Source organism: Oreochromis niloticus, linkage group LG1 (genome assembly GCF_001858045.2).
Source record: "Oreochromis niloticus isolate F11D_XX linkage group LG1, O_niloticus_UMD_NMBU, whole genome shotgun sequence".
In the NCBI taxonomy this organism is placed as follows: Eukaryota; Metazoa; Chordata; class Actinopteri; order Cichliformes; family Cichlidae; genus Oreochromis; species Oreochromis niloticus.
This window is the reverse complement of record NC_031965.2, coordinates 5,725,079-5,749,903: the sequence shown is the minus strand read 5'-3', so window position 1 is coordinate 5,749,903 and position 24,825 is coordinate 5,725,079. Positions and strand designations below refer to the sequence as shown.

The window sequence follows — 24,825 nt, the reverse complement described above, 5'->3', positions numbered from 1 at the left end:
GGTAACTAACTTCTTTTTAGTGTCTGGCACCCTGCATACCAAATTAGCCATTTATCAGCAATCTTCTGCTGACTTCATTTACAGTTTTCAGGGAAAGAACTGTTAACCCGGCTTCATAAAGGCAGAAAGCTGACTAAATCATTAGCTCACAATCTTGTCCAGGCTGATCAGATTGTAGTTTATCAAATCAAACATGAAAAAGAAGCCAGAATTACTTTTGTAACACAAAAATAATTACCATCATTTGTCCCTCCTGGCGTGTTTTCTTATTCATTATTATTATATCTAAGCAATGAACTCCTAAAAACTCCTTTGGGAATAGTGAAGCCACAATTGGGAGCAGGGAGGAACATGCTGCTGGAATTACTTTGTCAAAAGTAACATGCAATAACTTGATTGAGCTGTCTGTAGGTAAGTGTAGGAGATAATTAACTGTGAAAAGTGCATTTATGGGAAAATAAAAGTCACTTAATCACGCTGCTGTTACATGCAAGTAACTTAAATGAGGCTACCTTAGGTTAACTTTGGATTTTATATCCTGTTGATGGCATTACAGACAGACACTCAAGTGCTCCACTGCTTTAAGTCCATGTTGCTGTCAGATGTTTTTCTTGTGTTTTCATTTTACATTCTGGAGTTCTGATGGAGCGATGGTTAAGTAGAGGCAACGAGCCATAACCATAGCTATGACCATAAGAGTTGAAAGGCTCATGATGAACCATACGATATCCTGACCTTTAAGCTTTGCTTCACGTACTTCAAACCTGCACTTGTCTGATTTCTCTCACTAGAAGATCTGTCTCTATATGTACTGTCATTCTGGCTGTCCCTCTGTGTGTGTGTGTGTGTGTGTGTGTGTGTGTGTGTGTGTGTGTGTGTGTGTGTGTGTGTGTGCGAGACCTCGCTCTCATTTCCCCAAGAGCCACTGAAGGCACTGTGGTGGAACCGTTCTTTAGCTCCCTCACATTTGGCACATGTCATTAAATTGGGTCTGTGGCAGGGATGGGATGACCTAAGAGAGAGGTCTTTCCATGTGTGTCAAGCTGTAGTTTCCATTATAAGGTCCAATCATTTTGAGCCAAATATCCTAAAAACACCTAACCAAGTTGCTACTGAGGCAAAAATAGAAAGTTTGGAGGCCAAACTCTGCATCAATGTGTACCATCGGACATAAGTGGAAAATAGAAGGAAACCAATCCAAACAATCCCTGTTAATATAATAGCCACTAGAGCAGGGCGATATGACCAAAAATATTTATCACGATATACATTTGAAAATTTGCGATAACGATATAACTGACGATATAATTGACACTAGACAAAATACTTTACAACTCCACAACTTTATTAGTGCAAAAAACCCCATCAATGTATTTTCACTTAAACAAGCAGCTGTTTTTTTATGTGCATTAAAGTTATATAAAAATTAACAGTGCAAATGCAAATCCTTGCTGACAGTTTAACCAAAAGGCATTTCCAGTGGAAATTGGCCGACATATCCTCAGCATAACCATGTATAATATCCACAAAACTTAAAAAGAGGTTATACACACACACAATACGGTAATATTATGTTGAAGCACAGTACGTATCACTCCGCGAGGCGCCTGCATACGATAGCCGTAATGCTCCGACAATCCATCAAGCGGTGCGGGTTGGTAGCTTAGCAAAGTCGTACTGAAACATTTGACAGATTTTCGAGCGCCGTGTACCACATAAAATCGTTTTTAGGTCAGTAAACACAACCAGAATTCATACATAAGGCACACAGGATTATAAGGGACACTGTCGATTTTCAGAAAAATCAAAGGATTGATTTTAAGTGTGCCGTATTTTCCAAACAACACGATAATAACGACGGCCCGCTAGCATGCTCTACCAAAAATAGTGCTTTGTTGAGTATCTGACAGACGAAAGCTAAACCAGTTCCACACCACTGAAGTTGCAGCATTTTTACAAACCAATTCTGGTTCATCTGTTTCATTCAACGATCCACTTTCGCTCTTCTCATTCTGCGTCACCACCATGTGCGTATGTAAACATAGGCACTGCGCATGTGCGTTTTACCCCTATTCTATCGCGATATTTCATTTTCCTATCGTTACCCAAAATTACACCGGTATTACCGTGAACGGTATGATATGGCCCAGCCCTAATAGCCACTAATGACTTCCATTAACTGGCTGACACTGATACGTGCACAGTAAAATTAAACTGGCCTGTGAATTCAATTGCATCCCTTTGATCTCAGTCTGAAACAGGAATTACAAAGTTACACACATACACTCAGTTTTGAGCTATTAACACATTCGCATGCACTCCCATTTCTCTGATGAACATTTCTCAATGTAATTCTATTGTTAGCCAAACAACTGGCTGTGATGCAACCATCCTTTCTGCTGTCTTGATGCTGTCTTGTCTTGACAAAGCAAGATAATCAAAAACCAAATGCCACCAACTTGAAACTCCCTTTTCAAAGATCCCAGACAAGCCCCCACTTGTTACATTCCCCTAAAAGGGGTGGTGGTGGGGCGCGAACATTTTTCTTGTACAACAAAAGGGGGCCTGGCAAAAAAAGTTTGGGAACCACTGATTTAAGGAAACAAAAACTCAAGCATTGGTCAATAAAGTAAAAGTAAGTCCAAAAAAGAGCAGCTCACTAGCTGCAACCACAAAAAACACACAACTCAGTAGCTACAAACACATAGCTCACTAGCTGTAACCATTCACATGGCACTCTGGCCCAGAGCTTCTTCTTCTTCTTTTACGTATTATTGGCGGTTGGCAAACAACTGCATGGTGCATTACCGCCACCACTGGTATGGAGTGTGGACAGAAATCACGCTCAAAAAAAAAAAAAAAAACAACCCACTTCATATCCTCCCAAACAACCTTCCTTCTCTCAAAAACTGAAACAATGCCTGATAACATTTATCCCCCCCGACTCCTTCCGTAGCAACCCTACAAGATCAAGTTTCATAGCAATGCTACTGAGATTTTGGACCAACCGTCTCCTCTCTACCGTATAATTCCGACACTGCAAAATAACATGCTCCAAGGTTTCCCTATCAAAAACAGTGTGGAATTCAAACCCGTATGCCCAAATCTCAGTCTTGACACCACCACCTCCTCTCGCCTACTCCTTCTTGTGGCTCTCCTCACTCCCACCCTCCTTTGAATTTTATATAACCACCTTCCCCTCCTGTCTTCTTCCCACTGTTTCTGCCATCTACCCCTCATTTCTATCTTAATAATACTCTTTACTTCCTCCTGACCAAAATTCACCGCCAGATCAACTGTCTCATGATTAGTGGCTTCGTTTGCTAACCTGTCCGCTGCTTCATTCCCCCTTACCCCATAGTGAGCCGGGACCCATACAAACACTACCAACAGACCCATCATATGTATCCTGTAAAGAGTTTGCTGAACCTCTAATAAAATGTCTGACCTACCTGGCCCAGAGCTCACCTTTCCCTGGGCTTAAATACCTTTAATTACTGATGTGAGTCAGCTGTGTAAAAGAGAAAGGTGGCACCTCAGACAGAAGAGATTGTAGGACACGCCCACACAGGCACCTTCAGGAGGAGGCCCTGCTAGGGCCGTAACACTTGTAATGATGACTTAACACAACAGAAGATGTGACGTACCCGAGCCCCCGTCAGCCAAGTAGAGATCTCTGGCATACAGGACAGAGTCCAACATGGATTCAAACAGCAAGAAGTAACCCTAGGAGGAGAGGAAATACACATCACTATCCCAACATCTTAAAGTTAAAGTTAGGGGTTAATGAACAAAAAAAGAGGTTAGAACATGTTTCTCCAAGAGTTCAAGGCAGGGTTATTTTTTTTTTTTATCTGACATGGCCATGACTGTGAATCAAGGGATATCTGCAACCCAGCATCCATGGATTTGACCTCGGGTTGACCTTGTGTTCTGCTCCGGTAGGTGGCACATTAACCGTGGTATTATTCCATTAATGCTGAAATAGATTTTTGTCCACATCTTGTTGGCTTCGACCTGAGTGGCAGATACTGCTGACAAATGGCCTTTTCCACCTACTGCCAGTCCAACCAAAGGATTAACCAATCAGAAAAGCCTGGCCACTTCAGTATGTTATTTTTCAGCATATGATTTGGGCGGGTTCAAACATATGGGGAGGTTACATCTCCATCTGGGATGTTGAGGCAGAGACAAATCAGTACATGCACATCCTGTAACTGATGATCCACGACAGTCTTTTCAAAGCTGTCAAAACATTGACTGACTTTCTCAGGAATGAAGACGCCCATGAGTGCTTTCAGGTCTGTATTTTAGGCTCAACATTTTAAGGCTTACATGCCTGAGTTTGTCTTTTACCAAGTTCAATTGTGCTGTGATTTAACTTATGGGCAGTTTAATATTTCAGAAATGGCTTGCTAGCACTATAGTGAAGAGTCCTCTACAAGTGATTAAATCTGTAGTGATTAAACCCGATTAAATCTGTAGTGTGAACTCAATATGATGGAAAAACTTCAGAAAAAAACAGCCTGATTTATGTTTAAGAATCCAGTATCTCTATATTACCTTCAGTGGAGAGAAAGAGGGACAAGGAGAGGTGAGGTCCAGGACAGAAGATAAAAAGTGAATGAGCGGTGGGTGTGTGTGGGTTGGTAGGCATGTATGATTAAGGACAAAACAGAGGGGAAGAAGACAGAGTGATACTGAGGAAATGCAGTGGCCAGCAGAATAGCAACTCACTGAGATAAGAGCCTTATTATTCAAATAAAGACAATCTCTCGCTGGAGGGAGGAGAGGGGGGGAAAGACAAACAGGGAAACCGCTCTGATTTATAACTGAAACTCCAAAATCGTCACCATCTCTGTCATGGGCCGACGCTGATAATGATGACAGCGATGAAGCAGATATAACCGTCACATCCTCCACAAGGAGATAAACAGAGAGATTGTTTCCCTTTATCAACACTACACCAGTCTCAAACCAAAGTCAGGCCTGCGGATCGCCTGTTTGCTGACTGTTGTGGTCCAGTCAATGTCCTTAGCTGCAGAGCGAGTCGCTTTTAAACCCCTTGCACAGAGCACACTAGTCTCGTAATTTAGAGCCCAATTTCACGGGACACTGGTTCACTTGAAGGAAGGAGGACATAAGAGAGAGATGCCTGAAAGCAGTCACACCTTGTTTTTATCATCAACAATGCTCCAAATTTACTGACCCCCACACCAACACCACTGCCACACCGCCGGCCGCTTTGCATGTCCTTCCAACATCAACTACCACACCTCCCTAACTTATACAACTGCAATGTTAATGACCAAATAATAAAAAATACATGGAGACACTGGTCTATTTCAGTGTCAAGCCTTACACACACAATAAGGCTTCAGTATTTTGGTTTGCCTGACAAACAAAACTTTAAGCAACAAAAAGCCATTGGTGAACATGTGTTAAAAGTTATCCCGGGCTATTAGTAAGACAATAAAATTGTATTATGCAGCATATGATGGACCTATAACAAGTTAAAAGCCAGTCAGTGAAGATTATTCACTGTAATCTGCACACTAACTTGGCGTGTACCTTCCCAGAGAAGTAACTACATGTACCTGGTCCACTAAGTAAGGATAATGCCTCAGTTAAATTGTCTTTTAATAGGCTGCAGCTTGCTCAAAAAGCTAATGCAATAGCTAGTAATCTTGCAGTAAATGCTGTTTCTCTTGTTTTCACAGCTCTAACAAACACAGTATAGAGTCAACCAACTCTGAAAGATTCTCTTTCCTAGATTTCAGGGGTAATAGTTGGTCAGGATTTAATAGCTCCAAGAGCAACACGATTCACTCTGTTTGTGATGACAGAGCAGTGTAGCCACACTAAGTACAAATGACGGCATTTCACTTCTTTCGGGAAATGATTCACTCTAGGTGTAGGTGTAACATATTGTCTGTATAATTTGTAATGACACTCCCCTCACCTTACCTCTAACTGGTTGCAGCAGGTAGCTGCTGCTCCCTGAGCCTGGTTCTGTTGAAGGTTTCTTCCTATTAAAAGGGAGTTTTTCCTTCCCACTGTCACCAAGTGCTTGCTCATAGGAGGGCGTCTAATTATTGGGGGGGGTTTCTCTGTATTATTGTAGGGTCTTTGCCTTACAATTTAAAGCGTCTTGAGATGACCAAGACTTACAAAATAGACTTAAATTTTTATTCAATAACCAAAAGCGAGTGACTGAGACCATAAACGTAGCAGTAAAGTGTTTACAGTGGTAAAGTCAGAAAGCCGTTTTCTCATAGATGTACCCAAATTCTTTTTGCAACCACAGCTAATGCCATCTGGTGGCCTTCAGATTGAATACTGGCTTTAGGCACTTCACATTTGGTTAGTTTTTTTTTTTTTTTTTTTTGTACCTGGAAGCTACATCCATTATTTTACACACACAAACACACACAAATTAATCCTGCATTAAGTCTGCATTAGGTCTGTGTGACTGTGGTTAAAAAATTTAGGCAACTGCATTTCCTACTTTTATACTAAACACGCATGTTAATATGTATCACAACTGGAATCTATGCATGTTCTTTCCTATTCAGCTGCTTCCCATTTTCTTTCAGTTACCTCACGGTTTACAAACCAATCTCTGTACTAAAAACAGATGAAATTGGCATGATCTCAAAACAAGTTTTCTTTTACAGCCAAAGTTCTATGATCTTTATTTACAGCACATAAAATGAGTATTGAACACATCTCCAATTTTCTAAGTAAATATATTTTTAAAAGTGCTACAAAAGCCTTTGTTGGCAATGACAACTTTAAGACACCTCCTATATGAAGAAAGTAGTTGCATCCATTGCTCAGATCCTTCAGTCTTCAAATCCTGAAGGTTCTGTTTTCTATTGGTGTTTTCTATGTATTGCTGTTTTCTATGTATCTGCTGCCTCTTGGTCTTCTTTTACATTCTTTTAATGTAACCTTTCATTGTTACGCTGATGACCTGCAGCTTTATGTTCCTCTAACCATTGGAAATTGTGCTGAAGTCTCTAAACTAGAATCTTGTCTATCTCCAATTAGGGGCTGGTTATCGGATAATTTCTTGCTCCTAAATACTGATAAGACAGAGTTAATGGTCATTGGACCACAAAAATTTCAGCACTCGTCCCAAAATTTCATCTTGAAAATTGATGACAATGTCATAAATTGCAGGGACAAGGTAAAAAACTTGGGCGTGTGGTTCGACATGGTGCTCTCCTTCGAGTCTCATGTAAAAGGCGTTCTTTGTTTTCTCTTTTATCATTTGAGGAACATAGCCAAAATCAGACAAGTTTTGTCAAGCGACACTGCAGAAGTTCTTGTCCATCCATTTGTGTCTTCACGTATTGATTATTGTAATGCTCTTCTTTCTGGGCTACCAAAGAAAAGTTTTAGAGGTCTACAGATGGTGCAAAATGCAGCTGCTCACATTTTAACAAGAACTTTGAAATTTGAGCACATTACCCCTGTACTGAGATCTCTTCATTGGCTACCTTGTCAGGTTCCAGCAGATTTTAAGGTCCTGCTGCTCACCTGCTTTAAATGGATTGGCACCTTCATACCTCTCCGACCTTTTACACCTTTATGTTATATCCCGTGCTCTACGATCTCAGGACTCTAAAGGTTCCTAGACCCAGAAAAAAGACAACTGGCGTGCTTTTTCTTTTCGTGCCCCATTTTTGTGGAACAACCTCCCTCACGATATTAGGCAAGAATGCTCTGTGGAGGTTTTTAAAACTAAGATGAAGACACATTTGTTCACCCCATCTTACATGTCTTAATTCTATGCCTTCTAGTTTTTAAATTCTTGCTGTTTTTAACTTGTATTGTGTTTTTTATTTGTATTGCTATGTATCGCTTTTATTTATCTTTTTAGTTTCAAATAGCTGTACAGCACTTTGAAAGCGCTTTATAAATAAAGTTATTATTATTATTATCCTCGGGGCCCTTCTGTGAACTCTGAGCTTTAGTTATTTCCATAGATTTTCAGTTGGATTTAGGTCAGGTGATTGGCAGGGCCATTCTAGCAGCTTTTCCTTTCTTTGAAACAAACTGAGAATTTCCTGGGATGTGTGTTTGGGATCAGTGTCTAGCTGAAAGGCCACCCATCTTTATCATCCTGGTAGATGGCAGCAGATTTTTTTTTTTTTTTTTATCAAGAATGTCTCTGTACACTTTTCCAATTATTCTTTCTTCAATTAAAGGAAGCTTGCCAGTGCCGTACGCTGAAAAAGAGCCCCTCACCATCATGTTCCCACCTCCAACTAACATGGTGTGTATTATAGCATCCAAAGAGCATCCAATTTCGGTCTCATCTGACCAGACTATAGTCTCCCAGTATTTCACAGGTTTGTCTAAATGTTCTTCAGTAAACTTTAAATGTGCTTCAACGTGTTTTTTCTTTAGCAATCCAGTCTTCAGTCTTGTTTCTGTAGCTCTCCGCAAGTGATCCTTGGCTCTTGGACAACTGTTCTGATTGTTCTTCCTACTCCTCTGTCTAAAATCTTTCAGGGAGCACCTGGTCGTGGACGGTTTATGGTGAAATTATGTTCTTTCCACTTATATTATGATTATAGTGCCAAAAGTGCTCACTGGAACCTTCAGTAGTTTCGAAATTCTTCTGTAACCAGTGCCATTAGTATGTTTTGCAACAATAAGGTTGCAAAGGTCATGAGAGAGCTCATGAGATGTTTCTTATGTGAAATCTTGTTAATGAGACACCTTTTTATAGGCCATCAGATGGGACTGAAACAGCTGATATTAATTTGCACTAAGTGGCAGGATTGCTTTCTAATTACTGATAGATTTATGCTGGTGTTATGACTTTCCATGTCTTTTTGCACCCCCTTTCTTCATATGTCCCTGGTTCATATTTCATCATTACACACAACTTAAATATAACCGAATTTATGGACATCTATGTTTTGATTTCTTTGCATGTGCAGATTGGATGGGTTGTTACCGACATCTGGTAAGAAGTTCATGTCAATGGCAACTTTAGCAATATGTTTACTTAGAAAATGGTAGCATGTTCAGTACTTATTTTACCATCTGTATACACTGTCCCTGACAAGTTGGTTAATCAATACCAGTGAATAAGAATAGAGTGATGAGCCTGAGTTGTTGTTGTTTTTTTTTTAATAGTTCCATGATAAGTAAATCAGGAAAGACTATCTGTCCCCTCTTCCTTTTTTGAACTTCACTTTATATGTATTGACTTGTGTTAAGAAAAACAAGATTAAATCTCACCACTAGAGTGACTTACTAACTTTTTTATACCATTTCCACATATTGATCCACCTGTCTGAAGGGCTCAGTACCACAGACAGGCAAGCTAAGTGCGAGGAAACAGCTCCCTTGACTCCCTTTCAGACAGCCAGGCTGTTTGGATACTCGACACTATAGTCACTGTGCATTTCCATAAAAGAGACTAATGAAAACCTAATGAGAATGGGCTGGAGCAGCTTATACCCATTAACCAAATTAGCATATAAAACACAATCGCCCTGAGTGGGATAATACACACTCATCTATATATATACATATTAGGGGTGCAATGATACACAAAATTCACGTTTCGGTTCGATACTTTGCTGTCACGGTTCGATATTTTTTTCGATACAAAAAAATGTTCATGCCTTTTTAATTTGTCATTTATTAAAACTATAAATAGATATTTCAATTCAAAAGTACAGTTTTTAAATTTAATGTTGCTGAAACAAGAAAATAATAATAAAAAATAAATCCATCTGATCGAGAAATCACTCATCTTTGGAAAAAGAGTTTATTACAGAGAAATGGCTCTTTCCAAAATAAAAGCTATACTATACGCTTCTTCTGGGGTATATTCTCAGCAGTACATTAAACATATCAGGTCTCCATAAGGAGAATCATGTGCTAACGGCTGTCTAAATGACTCGGGTAAAGTTTGTAGCATGCGTGCTTGTTGTTTTTGTCTGCTTCCACTTGTCTTTGCAGTAGGATGATGTCGGCGTAAATGTGCAGTCATATTCGTTGTGTTCCCACTAGTGCTGTCAGCGTTAATCTCGTTAAAATGACATCAACGCCATAACGCGGCAAATCTCTGTTAACGAGTTACCGCGGATCGCCCCATGCGTGGGGCTGGATGGCGTCAACACGCTAACTGCGCTAACGCACTAGTTCCCACTGTAGAAAACATGGACGACGACTCCGCCTCCTACCATTGTGCAAAAATGAAGCCAAAATACCCCGCTTGTGGAGGCTGCCATCTTGCAAATTTGGAGCCAGAGTCTGTGCAGTAGTGACTTGAGGTGGAGCGACTGTGTAACGCTCCCGCCCACACACCCGCTGGACGTGACCGCAAACACGCCCCCCCTACACTTTTTACGTAGCCCGGCTGCTTAGAGTTCTTTTGCTGGTTTACCACGACTGACGACTCGTTTAATTAAGGTAAATACAACCATGTCACTGTTATAAAAAAAGACACACAGCTTATCATCTTATAGTCCTAAAATCACTCTGTTGTTAATTCGTTAGTTAGATTAGCCGCTAGCATACGCACCTGTTGGAGGCTTGTTGGTAGCTAGTTAGCGATGCTACACACCTAATACTCTTAGTCTGTGTTATTGAAGGATTCAGCACTTATGGTTTTTTTTTTTTTTTAATCCATTTTTAGACAGCGATGAGATCATCTGCACACTCTACAGAAGCCCAGAGTTACTGTTAATATCAAAAATATAATGCTGTCCTTTGAGATTTTAACATAAGACTGTGAGTGTAATGGATCTAAAACTGTTTAAATCTTCAGAGCCCTCTACAGCCTGGTAACATGGAGACTTTAAAAACGGCAGCAGAACGTTTCAGTAATGTAGTCTAATTTGTTCTTTTCATTTAATAACAGAGTCCATATTATATCAACAGCTACATTCACCCTGGAGAGAAACTAGTGAGGGCGACCACCAGGCCAAGCTGGGTTTCCTGGGTCCAGAGGTTTGGAGAAACTTCTTCTCTTTCTTTCATCACAGCTGTCCTCTGCCAGATGTTCTGTTGACCCACTGAAAGAGGCATCATTTAAGAAACACCAGGAAGACTTAAGCTCATCGCATTGATCAAGCAGGACTCATGATCTTCACCAGCAGCTCCCTCACAGGGAAATCTTCAGCACTCCTCCGTAGGCCCGCCCCAGGAGATGGATAAACCCAGTATTTCATGAACACTGTGATAGAGACCTTTGGTTTGTCTAATGTTATAAATACTCGGATACTCTCCAGAGGCTCCGGACTTTTACATAAAGATATTATATTCAGTCCTGTAGAAACTTATATATTTAAAAATATATGATCCTCTCTGGTTACTCTGGGATGAATAACTCTGAATCACTTTATAGTAAATAACACACTATCTGCAAAACACTGTGAAAGAATTCCAGATGACAAGTTTGTAGTTCAACATACAAGTGACGACCTTTGACCTTCATCAGGTTTTATTTAATTGTGTTAGAGAAAATCTCATATGCTCTTCATGCAGCTGAGTACATCAAGTGTTTAAAACGGAAGCTGTGCAGCTTTGTGAAACACCAAACTGAGGTCCTGTTAATGCTGATATATAGTGACACAGTTACATGAGTGATTAATCCTTTTGTTATTTTGTCTTTAACTTTATCAATAAAGCTGCAGCTTTCACTACAGCACATGTGGTACTTTAACCTTGGTCCTGTTTTCATCAGTTCATTTTGCAGTTAACATGTGAACATGTTGGATGATCTGTCTGCTGTCACTGGGTGGTGCTGAGGTCTGAATCTGAGGGCAGAGAGAACAGAACCATCAAACTCAGATATAAATTTTATCCCTCAAAATTGAAATAAAGCTGATTCTTCTGTCCTCACACACAGGATCTGAAGTTCTTCTCTTACATTTTTTTTCAGTATTACAGTACACTACAGTACTTTAATCCATAGTTCCTGATTAATGAGGAGTTACTGAAGTACAAGCTTTTAAAAAAGATGTTACTGTCTTTACAGATGTGGCAAGAGCCTGAAAACATGCTGTTTGCACTTATTTAATATTCAGCTCTGCACAGGAGCTGCAGCAGGGTGCAGCCTGTTGGATTTTATTACAAGTATTATACTGTAAAAGTACAGTAACAGTAATTAGTGACTGAGTAGCCCGGGGCGTTTCTCTTGATTTCTTTAGTAAATTCATTCACCTGCACAGATTAGCTAAACGAACCCTGAAAACCGAGTGCTCATTTTAGCTAGCTAGGTCTCAGGAGCTAGCTAAGGACCGTAGTTACGGATTAGCTTGCAAACACGTTTAACTTACCGAAAAAGTGCAGCGGGGCCTCGGGTCCTTCTGTCGGGTAGTCCAGTTTACTGAAGAGCACCTCAGGATGTCAGGTTAAAACAGTCCGTCGTGTCTTCGTAACGTAAACGCTGGCCCTCCTCTCAGAGCCTACGCTCTATCTGCTATTCCCGAACAGAGATACGCAAGTTTCTCCGTGACTGCAGCTGCCAGTCAAAGATATGATGACGTTTCACCCCAATTTAACATCGCCGCTGTAGGAATTAGAATCAAACTTATGGGAAAGGAGACCCCTTGGACATCAATCAGCATGATGAGAACTATTGATAACAAAAGAAAGAATCTTTGGGAAAAAAATTGTCTAAGGAGAATTAATTTATTTTAGTCTGACCCCAGTCCCATCCGCTAACATGGAGGAGGCGGGGTTTATGACCTATACTGCAGCCAGACACCAGGGGGCGATAGAGACGTTTTGGCTTCATTTTTGGGGTGCTGTCGCGTCGTCCATGTTTTCTACAGCATTGCGTGGCACATCAGACATACTGGGCGTTTCTCAATATGCGTACTTGCGTTCTCGTGTACTCGTGATACGTCATCAGTCGGAGACCAAGTACTGTTCCAACTCGAAGTACGCATCAAGCCGAGAACGCGAAAAAGTCCCGAATGTGTTCTCGCTCCGCCCGTTTTATCGAGCATGCATCGGTGTGGACTTGGTACAGCTAAATATCCCAGAAAGCATTTCGTCCAATACTCAACAGCGGACTCCCGGCACATTGTTTTCAACCCCCCCCCCTCTCACTACTCGGGTTAAAGAAACCCCAGCAGCTGTCTATAGTATTGAGTGTCCACTAAAATACAAATAAAAGCGTTCTCACATCTCACCTGCTTGTTTTTATTAAGGTATGTACACGTATGTACATGTACACTATTTTTATTAATAGAGGTTTCACTACTGAGGTTAAAAATGATATATAACTCACTTAGATCACTTCTACATGTTAATGTTTGGTTTATTTCAGTGTTTTATTTGTTCCTGAGTAAACCGGTTTGGCTGTGATTAAAGTTAAGCTTCATAACATGTTACTCACAGTTAAATTAAGTGGATCGCCAGATCTGAATGAGGGTGGGGGGGGGGTTCAATTTCGGGTACCATTGAGGCAGTTGCCATGTTGCAACGAGCTTAGCTTCTGTCTTGCTAGCATGCGCTGCGCTCAGTGGATCTGCACTCGACAGTGCAGCCTAGGCGGAGTAGCCGAACGCAGATCCCCTGAGCGCTCAACACAGGCAGCATCGGCAGGAGAAAAGTTGATAAAAGAAATAAAAAATTTTTGTATTGTTCGATACATATGCGTACCGAACCGAAAACACTGTATCGAACGGTTCAATATCGATACAAGTATTGTTGCACCCCTAATACATACATATATAGGAAAAAGGATATATCCTTTTTCTTTACACATATGTATACATATATATATATATATATATGTGTGTAAAGATATACATATATATACATACATATGTATATATATACATACACACACACATACATATATATATATATAGATAGATAGATAGAAGACAAAAATACAGAAAAATGTTTTTTCTGTTTTACATTTGTCAAGAATAGATTAGATATTTAGATATTTCACTGGGTTATTATCTCTTAAGCATAAGTACTCTTTAGAAATTCTACAAAGAAAACTTTAATACTTTTATAATTACTGTGTCTTCATGTATGTACTTGGTGAAGACATATTGAAAACTTTGTATCTAATAGCTACACATTTTTGTGCCTATCAACCCCTTGGAGATTGAGTTGCTTTCAGTTATTGCTAGCATGAGGAATTTTGGTACAAAATCTGCATCAGCAATTTACACTTTCCTCCGCTCGTCAGTACCTCCTCTCTCCTTCTGCACTCACAACACGTTTTCCTCAATTACTGCAGATCATCATCGCTTCCAGTCCCAGGAGGGCCAAGGCAAAATAAAGGAGATGGTGTGCATGAATGAATACATGTGTGGGGGAATAGGTCCATGCCTCACTGAACACTCAAGGCAGCACCTCTACATCAATGAGCCTCTTCTGTACCATCCAGGATTGGATGACACTGAATTATCATCAACATATCACACACACAAATCCCTGTAATAGATTTTTAGGGTGTTAATGCTTGGCGAGTGCAGTATAATTTCCATTTAAAGACATGCAAATGAGAGATAGAGATGGAAGATAGTGTATTTGCAGTGCAGGTACAAGGTTATTAGAGCCCGTATTAGAGACTGAAATCAATTAGGTTTTTAGATGGTGGTAAGAGTTTCACACAACCAACTAACACTGTTTTATTAAATTTGCAAAATATTTTAAAGTTCAGTGTTTTTAATGTATAATACAAGACTTTTACCTTCAGTTTTATAAGGTGCTAGCAGCTGCTGAGAAGAGAATCTTTATCAAGTCAGCAGTATTTTTTAATATAATAATCTATAATATAATATATAATATATTATTATTATATAATATACTATAATATAATCTATAATGTCAGATGTAAAAAGACAAAAACATTAGCATTACTCTAAGATTATTTCAGGTTGGAATAACTACAAATAAGCAAAACCAGTGTGTGTATCTGAAACAACCTTAGAAATCTTGTTTTTGCATTATGTCAGACAACTTAAAACAGCATCACACACTTTCCCAGGTATTGTTATCGAGTTTGAAACTCTATTATCATGACCCTACTGAGGACATAATTTACAGTAAAGAAAACTAGTTGGCATGTTTTTGCAGCAGGAAGCAGTAACTTCTATGAGCATGCAGACATCGCCATACCACCAGTGGCCTTTTATATAACAAGGAGCGGAAGTTTTTAGTTTTACGGACAGCTGGCTGAAAAGCACCTGAAGTATTTGAAGGTCTTGTGGAAGTAAGCACGGCCAATAAATCCTCATTAGAGCGCGGACACACCTGTGCCACTTATACTGTTGTGTGTGTCTGCTTGTTTGTGCGTGTGACTATTTTGCTGCATCTCAGTCTTTCTGTGTGTGTCTGTGTGTGTGTTTCTGTTGTGTTTTTTGCGTGTCTGGGACTGACTGACAGACTAAAGGACAGGATGACTGATGACTACCACCCTTTTCTCGGGCAGGTGAGGCTGCCAGCACTGATAATGAGGCTAAAGAGGAAGAACTGCCTTTAATTTGACTTTACCCCCACCCCACACAGCGACTCAGACCTGATTAATGTTTAGACAGGAAAAAGTTGGTAGAATTTATTCAATAGAGTTAATAGTAATCAACTGATTACCCAAAATGTGGTCATCTCATCTTTTAAGTCTCAATCACAGAAAAACACAATCTAACTAAAGCACATACACTTACTGTTTGTACCCTGCACATAACGAGTAATCACTCCCGGTCAGAGACTGTAAAGTCTATTTTGAATGTGTTCCTCATTTATTAATATAAAGAGGAGACCTTTACATACCACTTCTAACAGACCATATATACCAGCGACTGTAAGAGCCATCACAGTAGGTTCTTGTATGAAACATGTTTATAACCAGAAGAAGAGAGCTCATGACTTTCACAGTGTCGCATATACAGGCAGACAAATGCAGATCATAGAACAAAATTATCCTTGTTATGGTTTGTGACTAATATGAAGATTTAAATACGAATTCTAAGACTTTTTAAGCGAGATTCAAGTATTATATAAGAAAAGTTTGTTAAAGCCAACTCTCCTGTCTCCTTACAAGTCTGCATGTCTGAACCATTAAACACTATCAATCACCATCTTTGATTGATCTCTGACTGACAATCTTCACTTAGCCTTAGAGAAACTCAGCTCTTCTCCTCCCCATCAGCTCACTGGTCTCTTATCTGCTCGGGACTGTTTGTTTTTTGGTGTGCTGACAAACACGACCGATCAATGCTCTGAGTTATGAAATGACAGTGGTGCTGCTGAAGGCAGTCTCTCAAACACTGCCACAGTAGACAAGACACTCATTTGCCCCCTTCACCACCACCACCACCACCACTACAGATACACCACATTCATCAACCAACTCTGTCTATTAGCCCTGCAACCACTATCTGCTCAATAAACTCTAACAGCTGGACATAAGTGATATCAAACTTTGTCTCTCTTCAACCATAATTACTCAAACCTCAACTTTAGCTTAGTAACGCTCTTTCATTAAATATGCTTTAGATAGATAAAAATAGACAAATCTTTTCTTTTAATGTAGAATTCATCATCACAAAATCCAGGTTAGGAAAAACATGTTTTGAGGTTATTCAAATATGACAGAGCCAGTCATGGTTCCTTTGCCACATCAACCACAATACGTTCTCTTGATCTACAAAGCTTGCATTTATAAGCCTATTTAGTCTACAAATTACAATTACAGCGTGCCACAGAAACTTACTGTGATGTGGCTGCTTTGGCTACTACTCTGTTTTTAATTCTGATCTTTTTATTCAACTTTTGTTGAATAAAAACAACACACCACAGGAAAGAACAAAAAGCTTGCAGATTCTCTGCACTACAGAGATGTTAGTTGCTAATCTATTCTTAGTTACTAAATTCCCTCCTGTGCATGTCTGCCTTTGCTTTGACCCAATTAGGGCACTCTCTGTAGTATACCTCGAGATCCTATTCTGCACTAATGTGTGTGTACTGAGTTGGGTCAGACAACACCAGTGGTAGGCATTAAGACCGTGCCAGAACAGGGCATTACCAAAAAAATGCCCTACACATACAGATTCTGATGACGCTTGTAGAACCTACATATTCACTCCTATCAATTAATCTAACTCTATTTCAACACGTGGGCTTCATTTCTGAATAAGTGGCCTGGTCACATTTCTACAGAAGTTGAGACTTTAGTCTGATCACGTCAAAAGTAGTAACATTTACAACTGACTTTAAACATAACACAAGTCTGAACTCATCAACAGACAACATCCTAACTTGTCTTCTTGAGTCGCTCGATTCACTAAAGTTGTGATTGTTCTGTCTCAGTCTCATGCTGCACAAAATGACCTCACTAAAAGCTTTGAAAAATCTTTGAAACCTTTTTGTGTTCTTGAGCTCCTTCTCACTTATTTCCCAAAACACAACCCTCTCTGGCTTTTCAATGGTGAATTCAATGTCAGATTAACAATACACGCCATCTGTCTACAATGTGACTACAATACATGACTGTAATCTGGGATTTGATAAAATATCAGCTGAAGTCAGTTTGTTGCTTCTGGCTGTTATTACATCTGCAGTGTCACACAGCAGCAGCCTTCCATGAGCCTCATCAGAGTGAGAGGTGTGTGCATTTACACAGACAGCACAAGAGCGGTCACTCCATTAGTCAATCAAATAAACATCTCTGATATGAAGACAGACATCTATCTGCATCTATCAGCAAGTTACTTCAGTTTGAAAGGTCTGAAGTATTAATTCACTGTGTTCTCTCAAATTATTAATAACTATGAAAATATAGCAACTGTGATAAAAACCTGTAACTTGGTGCAATATAACTCACTTGATTAACTGTTGAGGCATATTACATGTACAGTATTACAGTGAAACCCTGCAACTGTAATGCCAGCTTCATTATTTTTTTAATTTTTTTAAAGATGTGAGTGAATAAAAGAATTCAAATAAAAAATACATCCACCACATCTCCACACTCTCTCTCAGACATTAAGGCACGACCTGGATATAAGACCATTTACCCTAGCCACAGAGCCTTCCTTTGACAACTGTCATTTTTCCTTTTTATACAGGCAGATCGGAGGGCAGCTTCTGAAGTCCAAGCCACTCTGAGAAATGTGTGCCATCGCTGCCCTGATGAGAAGTGACTGGAGAATTCTTAGATTTATTAGCACTCTGTGAGCCAGTGTCATCAGAGATTACGTCCCCTATCCTTCAACGGTCCACTGGCACGTCAGCCACCGAATTTCAATTTCCCCGGTTAGAGGATAGGAAGGCTCTGCGTGGCGACCCCTGCTTGCGACCCTGGGGTTTCACAGTGGATGGAGGAGGTAGCGGTGGGGCAGATACGGGATGCTCATGAATTAGGTATGACTTCAGCAGTGCATTCAACTTTGGCTGTCCAGCGTGTATCGCTGAGCAAAATCTGTCTGATAAATGGCCATCACAGCAAAGGAAGACTGCTCCTCCAGCTCCAGGTAAGATATTCAGACAAGCTCATGGCCGAATTTAGCCTGCCCGAGCCATATTTAAAACATAAATCCATCCTGCTGCCACCTTGGATTCGGAAACCTTATTAGCCTGTAAACACTCACTCAAAAATTAACCTCATATTATGAGTACATTTTTTTATAAGAGATCTGTTAAAAGAGTTCCATTTCTCGGGCGGAAAATGAGTTTATGACCTATGATGGACCCACAAATCTTAGAAACATGGTGTCTAAGGAGATAATTCCTCTGGATGGCATCACATTGGCCTCCAGTAACGCTGTAAGAAATCTTGGAGTCACTTTTTAGCAGGATCTGCTTTTCAGTGCTCATATACGTAGGATATTTCTAATTTAACAAATAAATAAGACTGCTTTCTTGCATTTGCGCAATATCATCCTGTCTCAGAGTGATGTTGAAAAACTAGTTCACACATTTTTTACTTCTAGGCTGGTCTATTGTAATCCATTATTATCAGTTTATCCTAAAAACCGCCTGAAAAGTCTTCAGTTGATCCAACATGCTGCAGCAAGTTATACAGCTTACATGTACTTTATTTATGTAAGGTACGATTATTGTCAATTATTGATTTAAGAGTAGGTCAAAAGCCAGGTAGATAGCACCTTTTGAAGTGAAATAGACCCAGCACAGTGCTCCCTGCTATTGTTGTCTGGTTTGCTAGTGTAGCTAAGTAAATGCCATAGATACTGCAAGAGCTTAGACAGAGAGGCAGTCTCCATTAAACTAGTGCATTTTGTCAAGACCTAAGGAAACTGAATATGAAGATCAGCTAGTTACAAACTGTCGCTTGTGGATTTATGTATGTGTAAATATGTACTGACCATCCATTCTGAGATGATGATGTCAACCTTCTCTACAGGAAGCTTGATATCTTCTATGCGACCTTTGATCAGCGTAATTTTATCCTCCAGCTGGTTGGACCTGTAGAAAACATAGACATATGTCTAATATTAATTTTATATCAACCTACATTAAACAAACTAAACATTTTCCACAGAATTCTGAAACCCTAACAATACCCAGCATCCTGACATTAATGGTCTTAAAGGTTAAATCTTCATGAAATTAAGGGGAAAAGGGCTTTTTGAGGGAAAAAAAATTCCTTGCACTGCAAGAAAAACCTCTGATCTAAATTTTAAGTTTCTGCTGATGCTGACAGAATATTTCCTACTGCTGCACCAATATAGCTGGTAATAAATAAATAAATAAGTCAACTGTTACGTGTTTGTCAGTGAGCACTTCTTCAACATGGCATCTAAAAACCAAGGCAAAGGTTATTCCTGGTATTTTTAAATTAAATAAAAAATAAGAATAATTTGGCCTATAATATTTTATTTTATGGTATTAAACCCCGAGGAGTCACATTTTAATATTAACCAGCACTCCCACTGTCATATCCCCAAAATATTTCTATATTTCAAGTTAACTTTGATTAGGTTTGTAACAATTCTGAAACAGAGACCACAAACCGATCTGCAACATCACACTACAACTCCATTTTCCTGTACCGTGATAGCTCTGCAGAGAAGTTAATGGCAGGTTAAAGCACGCTAGTCTGGTGAAAACTGCAACGTATAAAGTTTGACCACTGGAACAATCTGTTCTCCCTGGTCTGGTCTGGATCAAATAAACCAAAGTGCAGATATAAAAAGTGCCCTAAGGCATAGATTATAGTCCCCTGTAGGTTCAGACAGCTGAAGACACCACAATTATATAACTGTTACTATTATACAAGCTTCTAGACCAGGTGGAGGCACATTCCATATATTAGCTGTAAATCTGGAAGATTTATCGCTCTTCTACCATTCTTGCCTAGACCCCAGTGACCCCTTACATAATCACAGATGCAAAACAAACAGCACCAGCTAAAATTAATAAAACTAGGGTCGACTATTTCCCCTTTTTTGAGTAACATCAAAACTTGTCGTGGTTTGTGCATGGGCATATTCGCTGTTCTGTGTATTTCCAGCCTGTGGGCCGGCGATGTGTCAGGTTCAGGTAAGCACTGTGAGATCAGTGCTGCTGTTTAAATGATCCTTCCTTTCAGACCAGCCAGTTTGGGCATCAATCTCTGTGAATATTCCATTATCATGACAGCTAATGTTACAGAGGACAGAACAATTACTCACAGCGGCCCAGAGTGCATTTCTGTAGCAGCGATCCTTATCTTGAACTGTCTCTCCCCTCTCAGCTGCTCTTCTACTGCTGCTATCACCTTCTTCCAGAATGCAATGGCCCCCACCTACACCCTACACCCCACCCGCCCACCACCACCCTTTCACAAGAAGGAAACACTGTAATCTCATTATTGGGGTAATTTAGAGGACAATGTCAGGACTCCGGGGAGAGAGTCATGTCTGCGCAGCTTTGTAGGTGTGTGTGTGTGTGTGTGTGTGTGTGTGCGTGTGTGTGTGTGTGTGTTAGAGAGAAAGAGGGAGTGAGGAAAAGGAGAAGCTTTACATGACTGGGAACCTAGTAAGTTTTTTAAAGAATAGCACAGACCAAACGTGGCTAAAACACCCCGAATTACTTTCGTTAATACTGCGTTTCTGGGCAAACCACAGGCAAATACTTGCTAAAAATACATCCATGTCTTCAGTTCATGCCACCATTAACTTCACTCATTCAGAAAAAAACAGCGTCTCACATTTTTACGCTTTATTGTCAGAATAAATTATGTCTTATCAGCTAATCCATCAATTCCATCCATTTTTTAAAAGTATTTAGACAGTATCTATTAAGGAAGTGACTGTGAAGGGAGGAAGTCACATCGAGCTTTTCATTTAAACTTTGGCGATGGAGTGGAAACAGGAGATGGATGCTCCTGCCCAACCAACAGCAGCCACTTTAATTACAATCCCGATATTAACATCAGGAGGAAGTGACGGACACACACAGGGGCCAGCTCTATGTGCATATACACACACACGCACACAGAAATAAAATCACAACCCAAAGAAGCCATGGGTGGATTTTTGTATGCGTTGCTGTATTTACGTGTGTGTGCACATGTGCGGATGTGTAAAAAAAAAAAAAGGAAAAAAAAAGGTGGAGCGCTGGAGGATGTACAACATCTTTCTTTAGCTGAATCCTCACCGCTGGCAAACCTGCAATGCAGCCCACATGCCAACACACACTCCAACAGCTATTCAGTGGGCTGTAAAATTAAAACGTCCTCTTCCCTTAGAAAACCCTGTTGTTTTGCTTTTACGGCACTGTCTTACATAACGGAAATAATAGCTGTCATAATGGCCCCCAACTCAAAAAAGCATTTAGGAGGCAGGGGTATGATAGTGGCTGCAGGTAGACGGAAGGAGAGCAGAGGCTCTTGTTGAGGTAAATGGACTCCACTGTGGAGTATCAGCTGCAGAAATACAGGAAACACGCGGCACATGAAATTGGACCGAGGACTTTATTAAAAAGGAATCAACAGGGGGTTCATCTACATGTTCATCTGTGTGTTGGGGCGGTGTTGGGGGTGACTCTAGAGTTAAGACTGGAGATACTGCAGAGGAGAGGGGTGAACGAGTCAGACCGCAGGTGTAAATTATGTACATTATGGCCAGGCAGCTGACAGCAGCTCTATTGAAGTCAACCAGCTGAAACAAATAAAAGGTAGCTGGAGGTCACACAAACCTCCACTCTCACCATCTTCTGCTGCACACAAAGGGGAGAAGATCTGCGTACTCTCTTGGCTCCATAGGGGCCGATATGAGGTGAGGGTCACACGACTGACAGGGGCTTGTACCAAATCTGATTAGTACTGACTGACTATTTGCAGTTCTAAAAAAATGTAATTTTTCATTGCTGTGAGCACTGCAAAGGAAATTCTGCTGACAGCTCATGTGTTTTGGTGGAGCTGAACAAAAACAGAGTGCACAGGAAGAGTCTCACCTGACTATGTCCATGGCCTGGTAGATGATTTCGGACTGGTCCACCGCTATAACCTTTTTGGCCCCAGCTTGTGCAGCAAACATTGATAATATGCCTGTGCCACAGCCCACATCAAGCACCACCTAAAGGATGCGATGGAGGCACAGAGTCAAAATGAGAAATTACCCACAAACATGGAAAGTTCTTCACAGTCAAGGGGTTCAAAAACAAACACTTAAACAGGAGCATTTAACAGTGTTTACGATTGATTTCTTCATCATTCTTGTCATGTCCATGCGCTGCTGACCCCAAAAGGTCATCCAACACAATAACAACAAAGATCACGAAGGAAAACGCAATCACGTTACTGCTTTAAGGATAAAAGATTCTAGCCTATGCAAGTTATTACAAAAAAAAAAAAAATCAAATATAACTGGAAGAAATAAAGACATGATTCTGTTTTGGATTTTCTTTGACAATCCAAATAACTGCTAAAATGAGAGCTGCCATATTTTGCTGGCAATGCCACTTGCACATTTCTGAGATAATTTTTCTACACTTCCAGGGAACAGAGAAGTCAACCATGTCCAGTCTATGACTCTGTAATAACTTAACACAAGACTTTACACACACTTATTGAAATTGTCAGTTTTAACATTAAACCTCATCAAATTTTAAATTAAATTTTGTTCATATAGAGCCAAACAGCAACAACAGTCATCTCAAGATGCTTTACATTATACGGTAAAGACCTTAAAATGATACAGAGAAAACCCCAACAATCAACCAACCCCTTATGAGCAAACACCTGACAACAGAGGGAAGGAGAAACTCCCTTTTAACAGGAAGAAACAACTAGCAGAATCAGGCTCAGGGAGACAGCCATATGCTGTGACCAGTAGGAGGTGAGGGGAGGAGACCAGGACAAAAGAGAGGCAGTGGAAGAGAGCCAGAGATGAATAATAACTAATGATTAAAGTGTGAAAAGAGGTGAGTGAAAAAGAAACAGTGCATCATGAGAACCCCGAGCAGCCTCGGCCTATCGCAGTGTAACGAACTAAATGTTACATCAAAAAGGAACGTTTGAAGCCTAATCTTAAAAGTAGAGAAGGTGTCTGTCTCCTGAATTCAAACTGGCAGCTGCTTTCACAGAAGAGGGACCTGAAAGCTGAAGGATCTGCCTCACATTCTACTTTTTAATACCCAAGTTACAACAAACCAGCACTCTGAGACCAACGTGCTCTATTGTGGTGAAATGGAACTATGTGGTCTTTAAAATAAGATGTGGCCTGATTATTCAAGACCTTGTATGTGAGGAGAAGGATTTTTAAATTTAATTCTGGATTTAACAAGGAGCCAATAAAGAGAAGGCAGTAATATGCTCTCCTGGGCAAAATATGCTCTCTCTCTCTCTCTCTCTCTAGTCCCTGTCAGTACTCTCACTTCATCATTTTGGATCAACTGAAGACTTTTCGGGGAATTTTAGGACAACTACCCACTGGTTTTGGTCAGTGTGGTCAGAAGTGAGCTCACTTTAACCACATTTGACAGTGATGTCACACAGGCTCTTTTATTGGCAAACTATAATCAGATAGGAACTGATATTACATTAAATGGCTACTAATAATCAAACCATTATTAAAAAAAGAAACAAAGAAACAAAGGTTTTTTCTTTTGCTGATGTCTTGCTGTTTCAACTTCAAAGACCACATCAACATCTGGATTACTTAATGAATTCATGTTAAGCATGTTCTAAAGAGCTTGCTCAAACTGCTGTTTAAACCCTTATTTTCTCTCAGTGGCTTTTTCGCTCTTTGCATTTTTTTTAATCACTTCTATTTCAGGTTCCCATAGCTTTCACTTAATTTGTTCATGTTCATCTCCAACTGAGTTAAATGACTGAGACATGGACGCAGCGACTAGATGCCCCAAATGTATAATACTGTGTGACTCTGTCTCTCTATTTAAGGAAACTCCCTGGTTGCAATCCTGCTGTCTTTATGGGTTCACAGAGGGTCGCCAACATATTGCTAACACAACAGAACGCAACTCCTCGCTTGATCTGCAACAAGAATATCCTGCTTGGTTCTGTTACCGGTTACTGTAGGAGGAGACGCTTCAACTCTCTGCCGACTGCTTCAGCCTGACAGGGATAATGTACGTTCCCATCAACACATCCTTCCTCCCCCCCTCTACAGCCTCATCACAGCACTAACCAGCAGCGACCCATATAATGGATGGTCATGATACAGGCCACTGCTTCACACAGCTAAAAGCAATGGAAAAGAGACGGGGGGTGGGGGGGTAGTTGGAAAGGTTTGTGCAGAGGGGGTGTGTGCCATGGGGTTGGTGGTGGATTGCATGTGTCTGTTATCAGGACTGTACAGTCCATATTTAGACATGCTAATAAAGTCGTGATGTGTTTTAAATCGGACACTGCAG

At 40.3% G+C, this 24,825-nt stretch overlaps 1 protein-coding gene and 1 long non-coding RNA gene across 3 annotated transcripts in view; one reads left to right on the top strand and one right to left on the bottom strand.

The window, feature by feature from the left end:
• Positions 1 to 24,825, bottom strand: part of prmt3 (protein arginine methyltransferase 3) — a 61,330-nt gene that overhangs the window by 30,504 nt on the left and 6,001 nt on the right. Inside the window, exons 9-11 of the mRNA XM_003454330.4 lie at positions 22,405 to 22,526; positions 19,332 to 19,431; positions 3,648 to 3,726 (exon numbers count right to left, since the gene is read on the bottom strand). Coding sequence (XP_003454378.1) covers positions 3,648 to 3,726; positions 19,332 to 19,431; positions 22,405 to 22,526 — 301 coding nt within the window. The remainder of the gene's footprint in view (positions 1 to 3,647; positions 3,727 to 19,331; positions 19,432 to 22,404; positions 22,527 to 24,825) is intronic.
• Positions 3,746 to 24,811, top strand: LOC102080170 (uncharacterized). Of its 2 annotated transcripts, none has more exons than XR_003222255.1 (3): positions 3,746 to 3,941; positions 18,075 to 18,479; positions 24,353 to 24,811. It is a non-coding gene; the product is annotated as an uncharacterized LOC102080170 (long non-coding RNA). The 2 variants fall into 2 exon arrangements; XR_267026.4 differs by lacking the exon at positions 3,746 to 3,941 and adding an exon at positions 6,427 to 8,983.